A 17,450-nucleotide genomic window follows, 5' to 3' on the forward strand; every position below is an offset into this window, starting at 1 on the left:
ATAATCGATAAAAGTAATTATCTTGTTATGATTATAAACAAGTTACCAAGAAAGTTCACTTATCATTCATTAAATATTTATTAAATTCATTAAATATTCGTGTTCATTTAATCTTTATCAATTAACATAAATGAAATAACAGATATTTGATCTGTAACAAAGATCCGTGTACTTATGATAGTATGAATCGTGATGTACAAGCGATGGAGATATTTACTGATTATTCAAATATTAATTACGTGCAATGGAATGAAGGAAGATTCACTTTGCTTTGCAACTTAATATATCTACAATAATAATAACATCAATTGTCCAATACATTGCTTAATTAACTCATGATAATAATAGTTATATTACTAAAATTAATAACAGTAGATAGTATTAAAATAATTAGGATAATACTGTTGAATGCATTATCCTATGTAAATAAATGATACTTGAAATCTCCATAAATTTTATGAGTGGGAAACAATAGAAACTTAAAATTTTGGATTGTTAAAGCTAACGCATGAAATATTATAAACTATTGGAAGAACTGAGATAAAGGAATTAAATTCCTTGTACAAGTGGGCGGAACATTTTTACATTACTGCTTGCCTTTTAAAAATATAAAATAATTCGTAAATATTACTCGTCATAAGATAAAAAAAATACATAACTAAATGTTTTTTTTTGCTAACTTATATCCAAGTACTATTCATTTACAATCATTTTAAGTTAAAAATCGCTTATAAAATCGGACATTTTAATTCCATAATTATATTACCAATTTAAAACTGTACAAAAATAAACATCGTAGTCTGGGAAAACAATTAATTAAATATATATTCAAGCTGTAGTGAATGAACTATTCAACCATCACCTTAAGTGTTAATAATTTTTTTAAATGATATTTATCAAGTTATATAGAACTCTTCCTTATTTGTAGATTTCACTTTTTAAGCTGAGATATTTGTTACATTGAAGGTGACAAAAAATATTTAACAATTATAATTTTTACAATTTTTGTCACATAATTCATCCCTTTGCTTGTCTTATTAACATCTCTACAAAATTTTTGTAAATGTCACAACTATAACGATAGAATTTTCAATTTTTAGTGATGTATCAAAAATTAAGTTAATGGGAAGGAGTTTAATCGAACATCTTAGATATTGTACAAAACTATACAATTATATTATTATAATGAAAATTGTGAAGACTCCTCATATCAAGTTTGATCTTAAAAAATAGAAAGGACAGTCTTTGAAAGACACCGGTCGTTTTATACAACAAGTGTACGTATTAGATAAATACAATCATGCAAAAATTGTCTTTACATTCATTAGTAAGTATAAAATGTATCTGAAGTATTTTTTATATGATGATGAACTAATAAGCAATTTTTTCAAATAAAAAAATATTTGATTGCTTGTTTTACATTCAATCGATCATAGCTGAGACACTTACGAGCTTATTGCGTCCATTTAATGTTGTTTTAATTAACGCTTGTGATTATTTTTATTTTCATTGCACTCATTCCCTGCAACTTATTAAGATTAATTTTCTAATTTCTCCATTATAACAATTATTATTAATATTCATTATTAACAGTTGTCTGATATGCTTTAACTTCTACTATTCCTTCATTCACTCATTATACAGTAGGATCTCGCATTTATAACTTTATTTAGCAGCTACCACAGCGTTACTTATTTAGATGCAGCATCAAGGCATACCATACGAACAGGGCAGTAAACTCTGTATGTACTGCTATTCATGAATCTTTTTTTTTTCTATTTAATTTTTTATTATAAACCAATAAAGTATTTCAATGATTTATTATAAATGTATTCTTTGAAATTTTTATCAATAATAATTATTTCAAAGAATACATTTTAATACACTCACTCTGACGTTCATCTTGCATTCAAAGCTCTCTGAGAGCCAATCAGCAAATTAGAATTAGAATTCAATAAATACATTAACAAGTATTGCGTGAAATTATTTCCCACGTTAGCTAGCCGATATTAGCTTGCTTGCCATTTAAATTTACTAGCCATTATCCATTTTTGTCCAAGATTATGCACATCACATGGAGCTAACACTGGCATTGATACATCACCTTGTTGAGGAACTGCTAGACAATATCCAGTATTTGAATGTCTAATCATCTTTGTCTGAAAACAACAAATTATTTCAAGAATTTTTATAATCATCCAATATAAGAAAAAAAGATTCATAACGAAAATAAAAAAAAATCTGCATGGTATTTTATCTTCTAGTTGAATGCAATAAATTTTTGTCAAAGAAATTGAAATAAAAAATTTACAGAGATAGATTATATTTTTGAATGTTATTCATGCGTTAAACAATTTATCAAACAATAGACAATTGATTGCTTTTTTTATCACTACAAGACTACGTTTGAAATATTTATATTGCGGAAACATTCGAATATTCAACTTAGTGATATAAATAAGAATTTAAACAATAACAAAGTAGAAAATAAGTAAATATTTTTATACCTCTTCGTTGTATGACCAAGCTTGATTGCCTCCCATTCCATGACAACGGACTATTTTAACTGGACCCTGGGGACTTGCTGCATCGAGGCACATGTCATCAGACATTATTTGCTGTCTTTTAGTGTAAGCAAACACCTGCAAACAGGGAGTTTACTCGTATAACTTTGCATTGTTTGACTATGGTTAGTTAATATCTAGACGTAAACACTAACCTGATTGCCACCAAGACCGTGGCAATAACTCAAGCCAACATTTTCTCCAGATCTTCTGCCCATAGTGTCTAAACAATTGCGCATTTCTAAATTTTTTACATCTCCCAAATAATAATAATCCAGTGGCATTGGAGATTCAGGATAAATGTTCTCCAAGTACCACCTAAAACTTTTACATTTCAACTTTTCGCGTAATTGTACTCGCTGCGATACATCTCCCACTGGAACACTTCGAGCACCTAGAAAATTATTTTATTCATTTAATTTCAAAATGTATTTTTCTCTCTTTAATTTTTTCGTAATTAAAATATTAACAATTCCACCTCAAATGCATCAAGTGCTATTTACAGAACTCTTGTGTAAAAATAAATAATTAAAGTTTTTATCAAAACTTTCCATATACTTTTCACAGTTTTATAAAGTAGATTCAGAAACAGTGCTAATTAAATGGTTGCTTCAATATTTATTGCAATTATCAAAACCATGCATGATTATATTATTTGAAAAAATTAATTCGTGCAACAAAATAACTTTTTATCATGATAACAAATATTTATATGTTCATTTTTAAATTAATTTTAGAGAATAATAATCATATTAAGGATTTCATCGAAGTATATTTTTAAAAAATATACGGAAAGTCTTATCCATTAAAAATTACAAAAGTTTCTAATTAATTAATGCATTGATTAATTAACTAAAAACTAAATTAAAAGTCTCAGAAAAAGATTTTCTGTTTTCTTTATAAACGTAAATAAAAATATAAATAAATTGGTGCTCGTGTTTGCAATAAACCATAAGATAAAGTGCATGAATACAACTGAGAAAAAAACTCGCAACATTAAAAGAGCATTTGTTTAACTGGGTAAACATTTACAAAAGATTGCAGTGAAAAATTCAACGGGTATCTGATAATGTAAAATATAAGAGTCCACATAGTTGATGTCCCTAAATAGTAGAAAGCTCGTGGGAACATGCTCAGGATTAAAGATGCTAGATAACAAAAAAATGTTTATAAATAAACATAATATTTAGAATTAAAAAAAAAATATAAAAACTCATGCTGCTCCATAGTGTAGTGTCGTTCACTTTATTTGTGTATGCTCTTTTTCTGTTTCTGTTATTAGTTTCTACCTGGATTAATGTTGTAATAGAAGTATTTCCACTGGTCCAACCAGACTTCAGCAAGCCGCGCATTGTTGTGGTTCACAATCTTGCTCGTACCACCGGGAAACGTATACGGTGTTGATTTACGGAACACGTGCCCGACATGCGAGCACGTTGCAATTTCCAATGTCCCACCACACATCCAAATCTAACCAACTCAATGTAGTTAGTGTGTTAGCAATTACAATTAACATAGAAATTACAAAAAAAATGAAATTGATAACAAGACCCTAATGAGTTAATTAATTAATCAATTAAATTAATAAAAAATAGGAATAAAAATGCTGATACATCTTCTTGAGCATTCTTGATGACACCTATAACTATTTTTGCATGGATTTCGATATTGGTAAGGCGATAAGTTATGTTAGTCGGTTGGATGGATGAGTGGTTAAGACAATACAAGTGTTTAGCGAGCCAAAAATAAGCCTGGAATCTTAATTAATCATACTGGATATTTTAAAAGTAATCCTAGGGATTAAAAATTTTAACAAGAGCAGAAGAGAAGAAAGCAAAATGTTTCCTGTAAAAAATTTGATATATTGGGAGCATATCAGTAAAGAATATTTTATTAATTCACTAAAAAATTCAATGAATTCTTTTTTGGGTGAATCAGTTGATTGGTTGAATATCAGATACCCGTTAGCAATAATTATTGGATGATTGATTTTGTTATAAATAACGATCATCATGTCACTCACTTTCAATTCGTGCACAATACGATGCATAACTTTATTAATTGCCTGTCAGAAGCAGCAAAATGATTAGAAAATATTAAAAATTTGAAACTGTAAATACTTTTTCAAATCTCAAGTTAATGCATAAATAACGCGATGAACATAAGACACCAACTGTTTATATTCCAACTGTTCAATGATGATGATCTAACCTGGATTCATGGCATAGTAAAATTCTCTCCACTCATCCAACCAGACCTCTGCTACTCTAGCTGTGTTGCTGAGTATAATCTTGCTGAGACCACCAGGGAACGTGTAAGGACTCTTGTCACGAAAAACATGACCCACGTGTGAACACGGGCTGATTTCTAAAGTACCACCGCACTGCCATACCTAAAATCAACTTATCATTTTCCAAAAGTTCATGGCAAACAAAATCTAAGTATCCACAACTTAGTCCTTTATTTTGCATCTTAAGCATCAGCTTTTAGAATGATCTGAAAATTAATGTAAATTTCCTAGCGAAAATAAACTTTTACGATTCTAATAATTAACCTTTTCTAAATTACCGCCATGAGTATTCCGCATTGTTGAGCATTTATTGATCACTGGGGGCTATTGTAAACTTTCCATAATTTATACTAGGTTTCGTATTTTTCAATCAATAATCCTTTATCTTTTATAGTGTTTAACAAATAATTCTTCAGGCTATACGACAATAATGCAACAATGTAATTTTGTTAATTATTTTAAAATTCACCGATTAATAATTTCTTGACAAAGTTTAGATATTCTAATATAAGGGGTATGCTCTAAAACATACTGGATTAAAGTAGAAGGTAGATGTTATTAAATTCTAATGAAACCTCACGGAGGTGTAATCAAGTAATAATACTGAGTTTCCTAAAATTGAATTTTATCTCCATATCTAAATTTTGTATCATCAGATACTTGTTTAAGGCCGAATATCAAAAATGCATCACTTGCTTTTAGCAAAAATGTCACGAACCATTTTAATCGTTATATAGTATAATATATACAACTTTTTTTTTCGATTTATCAACACTATCATTATAGATGTCTTCTGACACTTTCATTTACAGTAGAAAAATATATTCATAACGATGTAAAAGTAAAAGAAAGTTTATATTAATATTAGAATAATTAAATCAAAAAAAAGTAATTAGAGAATAATTGTAGTAATTAATTACAAGAAATATAATTGAATAAAACCAACAATGACCTACCCTAAAACTCATTTCAAGATTTTCACCGCCCCAAATATCCATTCCTTCATCGTATGCTCCAATTTCATAAAAATACTCTTTATCAATAGAAAAAAGACCACCAGCCATCGTCGGTGTTCTTAATGGAGCAGTTCTATCACCGTTGCGCCTGTCCATTTCTCTTTGTGCTACTCTGTACCTAATAACATAATTATCGTGGTCAACCACCGATAACTAATTCTCCATAGATGAGAAAAGTTCATCACTCGTTAACCGATTCGACAAATAAATAAAAGAGAAAGTTTAAAGTGTTTAGTTACCATCTAAAATTGAGTTTCCAGTTGAACCCTCCCCATGTCATGTCACTCGCAGTTATATATTCAAATGTATCATCACTGATAACGTCTATAATCGGGCAAACAACAGTTGTCCTATTTTCTACGATCCTCGATAAGAGTGGCTCAAGCCAACCTTCTGTGCATTCACAATGAGCATCGAGAAATGTAATAACTTGTCCCTTTACATGTTTTGCTCCCAAAAGTCTAGCCCTGATCAGTCCTGATCTTTTCTCTGTTCGTAATACATACGTTGGAACAGGTAACATTCGTACGTAATCTTCTAAATCTTGTTTTAGATGATCTGAAATACAAATGTATAATAATTTGTAGAGATAAAATATCACAATATTATATTAATGATAACAGTATAACATAATTATTACTTTGATTCAAACATTTATAGCTAAAACTTTTCTATATCAACTTTTCCTTTGTATGATCAATCTCAATATATAACTTTGAATTTAATAAAAAATCGATTAAAACATTCTTTTACACTAGCAGTTACATATTATCAATCTAATGAATTTAATTTAGATCTTAATTGATTTCAACTCTAATTATGGCCAATTGTCTCGAAGAATAATTCAAATGATAATCATCAATGACTTGACTATAATTAATTCTTAAATTAAATTAATTAAACATTTGACCGGATCAATGAACAGAAAAATATTTAAAAAGTTTGAATATTTACCTCGTTCACTAGCATCATCAACGAGAATAATCTCTTTAAGCAAAGACCTTGGGGATCTGTTGATAACAGACCAGACTGTCCGCAATAATGTGCTCCAAGCTTCATTATGAAATACGATCACAATGCTGGTGGTTGGTAGAAATTTAGGATATTTTTTATTCTTGCATCCTTCTAATCTAACATCCTTCAAAGAACGGTTCAACGAAATCATGTCACTGGCCATGAGATTAAATTGGTTCAATTTGAATAGTTCTTGTTGTTTCGCTTCATTTTCTGGTGAAATCCGAACTGCTGATCCCATTTCTCCGGGGCTTCCTCGGTTTTCTCGAACTACTTTAGCTGGTCTCCATAAGTGCAATTCCGATTGTTTATAACCCCAATTTCTTTCGGTTGTCAGCTGGACTTCACCTTTTAATGCTTCAGGATGTGCTAGAGTTTCATCAGTAGATGTTTCTTTAACTTCGTAGCATCCCCAACCACTTCGACCAATGCAGTCTGAGTAGTACATAAGTACCATAACATCAACTAGAAACCATACTAGAGAAGTCAGCAGTATCACTTGGCAAGTGTGGATACGAATCTTGGAACGAAACATTTTTGCGGTTTAGTGTTGAGCTGGAGGTTCTTTGAAATGCTGGTTTTATCACCTAGTTTTTGTAATCGAATGGTCAAGTAGCTCTGCTGACTTTTCTTGTACCAGGACAGACAACTCTAGGGCTGGTATTCCTGGTCTCTCATAACGCATCGAGTTCATCTAAACGCTGTAACAGACAATAACTATATTTTTAAAATTGCTTCTACAATAACCTATTAAATGTTACATATTTATTTTTTGTTTTTTTATCAGAAAAAGAAATTGGATTATTTACTTTGAAAATAATAAAATCTGTCATATGGAGACATTGATTGATTAAATATTGCAATAGATACCTTGCTTCACACATTTTGTTACACAAATAGAAGCTATTATTTAATGGTTAATTTGATTTTTTCATTTAATACTGCAATTTCATCTTATTATCCGCTGGATTACCTCAAACGGCTAAGTATTATGTAAAAACCGCCGTTTAGCAATGAAAATGAAGAGAATAAATTCAATAATTACATATAAAAGATCTTTAATATCATAGCTGTAGTGACTAAAGAATATTCTCTTATCACGTAATTCCAATATAGATTTAGAAAATTGAATATTTTATTTAAATTAGAAAATCTGTCTTCAAACTTTCTCAACCTCAAAAAAAAGACAAAAGAAATAACATTAATATTCCATGCATAATGAAGACTAAAAGATCCTTGATATGAAGTAAAATATTTAATTTCAATTAAATCATCGTTTAGTTAATTGGCTACAACGAGTTAATTAATAGAAAGACGGTGTATAACATAGAACTCACGTGGAGCACGTGTTATAATTAACACTACGTTGAAAGAATTAAACCCATCTTTATTAAGAACAACTTTTTATAGTATATTTATAATAAATATAATTATTGACAATTAAAAAAATCCTTAATTAGTCTCACTCAAACAATTTTATTTGTTTTCTTTGAAGCAACTTTTTGCTAACACACTTCCAGGAATTTAGCAATATTTCTTCATTTTAAAATATATTCGTTTAATGAGTTTATGCTTAGATTTTGAATGAACTTTTTTGCCCAATCGTTGGTAATTAAAAAAATCACTTGTTAACGTCTAGCAAAATATTTAAACTAAAATAGATTTCCTACCTACTTCAGTTGAATTAATAGCAAGTAGTTGAGTTTCATAATTTATTTATAAAAAAGTAATCATTTAACTATTAATGGAACTGCGTTTTCAATTACTCAAATCTTTGAAGGTGTAAATATTTCTTGCTGAAAATTGGTTTATATTCATAGAGTGAAAGTCCTAGAAATATTTATTCAAACGACAACAGAAAACTTTGTATTGAATACTAATCTAGAAGCAATAACGAAAAGAGGATGAAGTTATTTTAAGTTATCTCTAAGCAAACGCTACATTTAACGCACTATTCAATGCAAGTAGGCTCATAATGTGTGCTTATACTCCGTTAAATTCATCGAATCGTGGAGGCATGAAAAATTCTAACATTACATCAGGGCAACCGGAAACTCTCGTCAGATATGATTTACATTTTTCGCATTGATTTGAAAACTTAACATATCCGGAGGAAAAAGAAGCATTTATAGATTGAAAGTGACCTGTAATGATAGAACAGTTAGGAAAGGTCGTCAGAATTATATAAAAAAATAGAAACGCAAAAATAAGCGGATGTTGAGATATCCGTTATTGAACGGAATGATGCAGGTCTAGAGTTTCAATGATATCGCACTGTGATGTTTATTCCCCATCCTACTCTTTGATGCAATCGTAAACCGGTAAAATATATGAGTGGTCGTCACCTAGTGTGTGATGCGTTTCATTCAACTACAGACTCATCCTATCACATATTATATCTTCCACCTGAGATGAGCTCAGCCGCTGAAACTAGCTTTTTGTTTTAATTGTGATTCGTTGATACTTTTTTTTATAATTCTTTTTAAAAACTGATTTTATCATTTTAAAGGTCGTGTGATATTATTAAATTAATATATATAAAGTGTGAGGATAGTGATCATAATAGAATAAACAAGCTGGTACTGTAACAGAATAGTTTTTTTTTGTGTAGATTCAAATCATAAAAATATTTCTGAATAAATATCCCAGGAGATTTAGAATGATCCAGGGTGAATGGAACATATGTTTAAAGTAAACATGAATTTGAATAAAAGTAATTGCCATTGTTGGATGAATAAATTTTCTGCAACTGGCATATGGCATGAGTGTTGTCTACATTTTAAAATTGCGAGAAAATAATCGATAATTTTCAGCTACTATATCTAGGTGGTGAAAAGCTGTTTAATCAAATCAAGTTGATGTTCCTGTTCAATAGTTTTGATAACGTAACACACAAACCACTGAATCATTGTTTCATTGATTTTTAAAAATGAAATATGTGCACATAAAAGATTCTTCTCTGGATATTTATCTCGTGGTACTGCGTATAAGTAAAATCATTTACTGGTTGACTCATTTTACTTTCAACTCCAACAGCTATTAATACTTTTCTCACAACTGATAAATGCATTGTTCAAAAAATTTATCATTTTATCATCAGCTTTTTTTTTTTAACAAAGATGAATTATTTCGAAAGATTTTTTTGGTAAAAATTAAATGATTGATCCATACCACCAATGGTTTGGAGTTAATATACTTAACTGCATTTAATCATGTTAAATAATTACTTCATAAATAAGACTCATTAATAATAAAGTAATCTCATAGTATACTTTAGTTAGCTCCAGGTGTTTAATGTGTCAACTTTACACTTTGCAGGAGTTCAAAAATAAATCAACTTTTTTTTATGTCTTGCACATTCAATGGTTTGTTATTTATTAAAGGTAAGTAAAGTAAATAAGGTCTGCTGATGATAAAAAATTTCCATCATGTATTTTCATTGCCTTTCAAATATTGAATGTCAGCTTTTCAAAGTTTACAATGAAATGAATCATTTTTTTATGCCATTTATAATTATTCTTCATTATTTGTTTAATAAGATTATATCATTTTGCTTGCTTATTTATTCAATTTGAATATCATATTTGCTTTACAGTAGCAATGAATACAGTTGTTTTTGAAAAGTAGCTCATAAATGTCATCAACAAAGTAGATGAAATGAAGGTCAGCTGGAGGAATTTCTAACATACCTTCAATTTGTCGGAGGTATAATTCATTACTTTGTGTCAGGTATCTTTCACCTGTACTCGGACTCGATCGTGCATGGCATGCCATTGTTACCGTTATTCCTCGGCAACAAAGCTTCCTATACCATTATAAACGGTATTTAAAACAGAGAAAAAAAAACCGCCAAGGGAATATGTCCATTTTCCTAGACTCACGACCTTTGACATCTAGATGATTGTTTAAGCTAAATGACTATCATCATGTTGCCTTAAAGATGAAATTTTTCCCAACCTATGTGAGTCAGAGAAGATGTGCAGTGAGCATTCCAAGGATATTTCGAAATAAAGGAAAGGTTAATTCTTGCATCAGAATAGATGGAGATGATAGAATTTTTAATCAAAAACCAATGACTCATAGTTGTATTTCATCAAGCGTGGCAGTTTAATTAAATTACTATTTTCGGTTGCACTGTTCCATTCTATTCGTTCTCTATAACACTTTCAATCTAGGATACAATGAAAACGTTTATCCGTACATGTAATGTCTTCTCGTACAGTGATTGTAGACATTTAGATATTGAAAACTATGAAATTATTGATTGAAAATAAAAAGTTAGCAATATAATGAGAGTTAGGAAATAAATATTTTTCAGCTTTGATAGAATGTTTTGCACTTGAAATGTTTCCAATTGTAGCTTAATTAAAACATACTCAAACATTTTATTTCCACCAATTGGAAAATTGATTGTTTGTTTCATTTTCGTTGATGAAAAGAGAAATTTCTGTCAAATTGGCTCAACTACTCTAACGAAATAAAAAATAATAGAGAAGATTTATTGAGCAAGTTCTATTCGGGGAGAACAAATTTTAATTGAATTCATTTTAAAGACATTTTTAAATGTGGTGTTACCAATACTGCCAATACTTTTTGTGATCATAAAATCCCTCAGAACTTCCACAAAGTACGTAACAAAATTATCCAATATTAATTTTACGACCGTTCGTTCAACCAGCTTACTTTGTTTTACTTTTTTTCTTGTAGCATATTTCTAGAGCCAACTGTTTTCTTTTATAATCCTTTATATAAACGTCCTCTATAGAACCAACGGAAGTTGTTTGTCTAGCTAGTGTCAAGTAGTGATTTTATCCGCCTATTTTATAATAGCATTCCAATTAATGACAGTCATTGACTTTTTTAATATAATAAGCACTTTAAGCAATCATTTTTTCAGTAATGATTAAAATCCAATAAATTAATATAATTAATTCAATTGTTAATTAACCACCTAGCTATTTTATGTTGTTTATAATTATTTTTAAAAATCCCCTCTTTCATCACAATTAATTCGTTACAAATCCTAATCTTAACAGTATATTCTTGACAACGATTCATTTTTTTTTAACCACATACAAAAAATTAGAGTGTAATTATACTAGTAATTATCACCGTCACGAATCTACAGGAGTAATGTAACTTTGTAGTGTGCTTACTAGCGTCTCAAATATATACGTAAGATATAAAAAGAAGATCTATGCTTTTAAAAAAAAATCTCTTTCACAGTATATTCTTTTAGTTATCAATTTCAATCCTTTTAACGATGAAAATAATACCTTGAAAAAGTATATCAACTTCACAGCTAATTTTTTTCTACCTCATTTAATAGAAATAAAGGAAATGACAATAGCCAAAATACTCCAATTAATTATAATGACATTTTGTTTTCATTATACTTCAAAACAAAAACAAAAATATGAAAGCATTTTTTAATATTAAAGTTGAGTTTGAAAAATGAAAATTTTATGCAAACAAGTGGAAAGTTTATGAACCCGTGAATAATAATAAGAAGGACACGGATGCATGGAGAATAGTAGAGATTTAATATGCACGCTCCTTAAGATTATCGATAGCAAAATGAATCCATAATATAAGTTATGTATGAGGGTCTATTGTAAAGGAAAACCGCCAAGTGTTACAATGTGGTAGTTGACCATTCAACGGTAAAACTGGAATATTTAACATTCCACCTTTTAAGTATTCAATAATTTTAATTATTAAAAGAAACAATTAATTCATGAAAAATAATAGCGAATGATTAATCAGTTGCCAAAAACAAATATTAAATAATATATGTTTAAAAACAAATATTGCACAATATTTTTTTTTAACAAACGAAAGAACGAAAATCGTTAATTTATTCGTAATAATAATCCAACCTGGCATAAATTGATTTAATTACCATTTAAAAGGTATATAATATTATTCCAGTATATTAATATTATTTAAATACCTTATTATCTATAAAAAGCACGCAACACACTGTATTTTACCCTGGCAATGTATCATAAAACATGCAGAAATAATTCAATATTAAAATAAAAGAGACTTCCAGTGAAGAAAATATAATGAAATAAATACTGGTAAAGCACCATCATAAAACACTCCATAATATATTAAAAGTGTTCTTGAAATACAACTATTACTTTATCATTATTTTTATTCTGATTATCGAGTGATATTCAATATCATTATAATAAACAAATTCTCTCTACTTCCCTTAAAATTACAATATACTTATAACGGTTAATGGGATTATTTGTTTTAACATAACGGTCGTAATTACATTCACACTATTAAATTTTCTTTAATAAGTTAAAGTATGTTTGAAATAAAAAGACAATTTAAATAATAACCAAGTGATAAATAATAATTTATCACGCTGATAATGAATGTAAGTAGTAGAGAATTACATGAAAATACTTTCTAAAGAATTCCAAACTGTGGAAGGCATTATTTAAATTTTTTATTATCTATGAAAAACACGTTTCCCCAGACCGATATTCTCTTGAATTACAGTGATTTACAGACTATTTTGAATAAAATCATCTAAAGCCATGAAAACGACTCTAATATTGAATAAATGTGAAATTGAATATTGAAAATATTCAATATATGTGTAATAATATATAAAAAAAGTTTTTTTTTAATGATTATCTGTCGAATAATTTGTATGGCGAAAAAAAATTTTTAATAAATCAGGAATAATCATAAAATGATAGGTAAAATAAAAATCCATTTAAAATGCATTAAAAGTTGCCTCAGGATATTATCTAGCACAACGTCAAAATTATTTTTAATATTCATTCTAGAATGTTCATGAAAAAGTTATAATACGTAACATTTTATCCGATAATATTTATTTGAAACAGTTGCAAAAACAAATCTTAATTAAACGTTGAAATAAGTCAAGATGCAGAGAAAATCTTTCCATTATTTATTCTAGTGATGACAATTAAATAAATTACCTGAAGCATAAAAAATTTTTTAACATTTTTCTCAATAAAGAAACTGAAAAATATTATAAGTAAATACGTAAAATTGAATTCAAAATTTTTCCCGAAGGTAAGTGTGATAACTTTTTCTACTATTGAAAAAAATTTCATATTTTAGAGCGAACATGTAGGTCAATTTGCCTTGCAATAAAATATTTCAATTTTTATTTTTTTAGTTGTACTAAAATGGCAGCAATCTTTAGTAATGTATGAAATAAAATACTCAAATTTTTGTAGATTTTAACTGAAGTCCACAATTGTTCATCCAATTAATGGTAAAAACCTCATTCCTATTTTATATGTTACAAATTATCTATTCAATTGATAAAATACTTTTAAACATATCTGAAGATTAAATTTCATAACACAATAATGGAACGTGAGTGCAAATAATGATACCTATAAAAATTTTTATATCTCTTCTTCCGCGATGAAATACACATGTATATAATATAACATGAACTGATATCATATACAATACATACTATGAAGATAGATGTTTCACTAGTTCGAATAAAAAATAAAAAAAATTTAATCGCTCAATTAATCAACTAAATGCTTATTCAGGATTTTCAATATTGGAGCAGAATTTCAGGTATTCATATTAATAACCTGTTAATTTGATACACAAAAGAATGACTATTGCCAATTGTAATGTAGCGTAATTCATTTTATTTTGCCGCTTAAACAAATCTTTCTTTTCATTCTTAAAAAATCTTACTCTGCATGAAAAGAGAAATGAGCTATATAATGCATCAGCTCTTTACCTGCTGATAAAAATGCAGTAATAAGCAGGACTTAAAATTCCAGTGCAATGCACTACAAGAGTTGGGTCCTGATGGAGAAACCTGTATATAAGATTGCTCTCTCTTTGAATCTTGTCCACGTCGATCGGTCCGCCCAATTGCGGTCTCGACGTGGATGTCGATGTACTCCTGATTCTCTTGAGACAACGTTGTGTACACATAAACGTTGAATACATGCATGGAGTCACCCACAGAAGTTAGATCGTTAGACAAAAGTCAACACGAAACCAAAAAATTCTATCAATACTTAAAAACGTTATTGTATTTGGTATATTAAACCGACTACACCTTGTACATATGTGAAGTGAATGGAAAAAGCACTTGCCTCTTTGGAGGTTTCGTGACGTTAAGTCAGTATGTATGTGTCTATGAGAAGTCTTGAAGGAAAGCGATGAACAGAAAGGGGAATAAAAATGATAAGAGAAAGAAAAGGAAGAATTATTACACTCACACGTTGATATATAGAAATGTAATAAATTGTTGATAATTAAAAACAGTTATAAGTCACTCACATTACTCGTTTTTGTCTATTTAGTAAATTTAACTTAAAAATTTTCGTCTTCAATCAAACATTAAGCTGTTTATACACTCACGTGTTTATTTAAAAATAAAATAACTACACACAAATATCAATAACTTATAAACTATCAGTCACTAACTTGCCACAGGTGAACATCGCGAATATCTTCGTACGTATGTCCGTGCTAACAGCACCAGCAACTTCAACACCATCACCAAGCGACAGTGAGCCTTCTCCACTGCACCGAAAGGTTCAACTATTTTAGATGTTGACACCTGTTTACCGTTCGCGGCAGCACCGAGCTCATAAATGCTTCACTACACGGTTAACTGAAGATGCTTTTGTATGCTATGTCATTTTGTGTTGGTTTGTTGGTTAAATACGAAAGAGAATGTATGGGAAAGATTATTGATAAGCCATGAGTTGAACAGAATCATTAATAAGTAACTCGCCATTCAGATCTACTAGATCTAGAATTGACTTTCAACGACATCTACTGGAATGCAGTTAAAAGTCAGTTGAATTTAAATTTTCGCGCTAAAACTTTTGAAATAATTGAAAACTGATTTTAATTATTAATTAATTTCAAATTAATATTGATATTCACTCTATCAATGAAAATGATATAATTATCAATAAAATTACATTGGACCAATATATTTTGGGTTTTTTTATTGTAAGAGCAATCATTTTAAATTAATTAAAAAATTCTTCTGCAATTACAATAAACATTATTTAAATTAAAACTCATTTGTAACAATTAATTTTATAAATTATTATTTATACATTGATCATTCTTATTCCAAAACAATATACCTCGTGTTCACTTGATGGTTGATAATATAAAGCATAATAATAAAAAACGATCATTTAAAATTCATTTCTACTTTTGTTCATTATTTAATGTTATTGTTAATTCAACGATAAAGTTGATAGATCGAGTCATATTTGCACAAGAATTCATATCACAGGTACAATATGTGTATAATGAGAGCGAAAAGATCTAATGTAATTCTACTTTTTTTGTTAAATGTTAAAGAGAAATGCGTTTAAACAATTTTTATACGTAAAATTGTTTATATTTTTCCTTTTTTAATGATGCATTTAAATATTTATTTATTCATTTTCTAACTATCTTCAATCTATTGAGATTATTAAAGAAAAGTATTAAAAAATTCCAATCATTGGTAATCACGTTGTGCACTTTGACGTTATTTATCTCTTTATTGACTTAATAAATCATTTAATTTATCTTCAATTATTACATTATCATAATTATATATTATAAAATTAATACAAAACACACCACAATTCCCACGTTTTCTTGCCGACTTTAATCATTAAAGTATGTATTCATCAACAACTATAAAAATGTCTTACTATCTTTTTTCCTTTAATTTCACTCTTATACTGCTTACTGTAAATACAATAGAAGTACAATTTCATCTCATTTATCAATTTCACTCTTATTTTCATGTAAATTCTTCTTCTGGAGTGAACTCGAGTAAGTCTAAACGTAACCCTGATAATTTACTGCTACGATTATGTTTCAAGTAAATTTATTATTCACAGGGCAAATTAAATGCATATACTGTTAAAAATTTATCTTATAAATTTACAGTGAGCTTACAAAAGCTTATGTATAAAATTAAACAAACTTTTTGGTTCTAAATTCAATTAATGGTCACATATTTTTTTGCTCTTATAAATTATTTACGATATGACTTTGAATTTAATTTTTTTTTCTATTTATTTATAACTCTTTACAATTCCAAATAAAATATTAAGCAATTTCATCATGATAGTTACTTTAAATTGATCTTTTTTATTAAGATCCTTTATCTTAATAACATAAAATAATTTGTATACTGTTTTTTCACACTTACAGTTTATGGCAAAAATTACAATAATTATTTCATACATTTTAATTAATTATTTATGAAATGAAAAATATAGGCATTTAATATGAATTTATTTATAGCAGTGGCTGATACCACCAATATTTAAAAGTAGTGAATTGATACTTTTATGAAAATTTTAAATTTTCTTTATAATTTCAAATTTAGAAAATGAGCAAACAGAAAAATATACGTTCTTAAAAAATAATATTACATGGGTATATAATGTTGATAAAATGAACTACCAAATACAAATGAAATTTGAAATTTTTATCTAATTTTTCTTATATTGCATTAAAAATATAGTAAATTTACAACTATTTTTAACAGCACATGTGAAAATTGAC

The 17,450-nt window shown here is 28.3% G+C and overlaps 1 protein-coding gene across 5 annotated transcripts; it reads right to left on the bottom strand.

Moving 5' to 3' along the window:
* Positions 1-59: 59 nt before the first annotated feature.
* Pgant5 (polypeptide N-acetylgalactosaminyltransferase 5) lies at positions 60-15,585 on the bottom strand. 5 transcript variants are annotated; one of them, XM_035092201.1, is made up of 8 exons: positions 15,198-15,585; positions 6,825-7,585; positions 6,110-6,428; positions 5,811-5,988; positions 4,776-4,956; positions 2,720-2,958; positions 2,508-2,642; positions 2,010-2,159 (listed from the first exon to the last, which is right to left on the bottom strand). In XM_035092201.1, the coding sequence occupies exons 2-8, from the start codon at positions 7,417-7,419 to the stop codon at positions 2,010-2,012; spliced, it is 1,797 nt and encodes a 598-aa protein (XP_034948092.1). In that variant the 5' UTR covers positions 7,420-7,585; positions 15,198-15,585. The 5 variants fall into 5 exon arrangements, with proteins under 5 accessions (XP_034948101.1, XP_034948092.1, XP_034948083.1 ...); XM_035092192.1 differs by having other exon boundaries at positions 15,137-15,585; XM_035092185.1 differs by having other exon boundaries at positions 14,647-15,585.
* Positions 15,586-17,450: the final 1,865 nt, after the last annotated feature.

The sequence above is a fragment of the Chelonus insularis genome, unplaced genomic scaffold (genome assembly GCF_013357705.1).
Source record: "Chelonus insularis isolate UGA/USDA-ARS -01 unplaced genomic scaffold, ASM1335770v1 contig_131_pilon, whole genome shotgun sequence".
In the NCBI taxonomy this organism is placed as follows: Eukaryota; Metazoa; Arthropoda; class Insecta; order Hymenoptera; family Braconidae; genus Chelonus; species Chelonus insularis.

Bases quoted from the DNA above. Each gene is read 5' to 3' on its own strand.
- Pgant5 (XM_035092210.1), bottom strand. From the start codon at position 7,419: ATGTTTCGTTCCAAGATTCGTATCCACACTTGCCAAGTGATACTGCTG. The intron at 6,429-6,824 runs GTAAATATTCAA...TTTGTATTTCAG, and splicing joins TGATGATGCTAGTGAACGAG to ATCATCTAAAACAAGATTTA. The intron at 2,643-2,719 runs GTTAGTGTTTAC...CCCTGTTTGCAG, and splicing joins ACGGTCTTGGTGGCAATCAG to GTGTTTGCTTACACTAAAAG.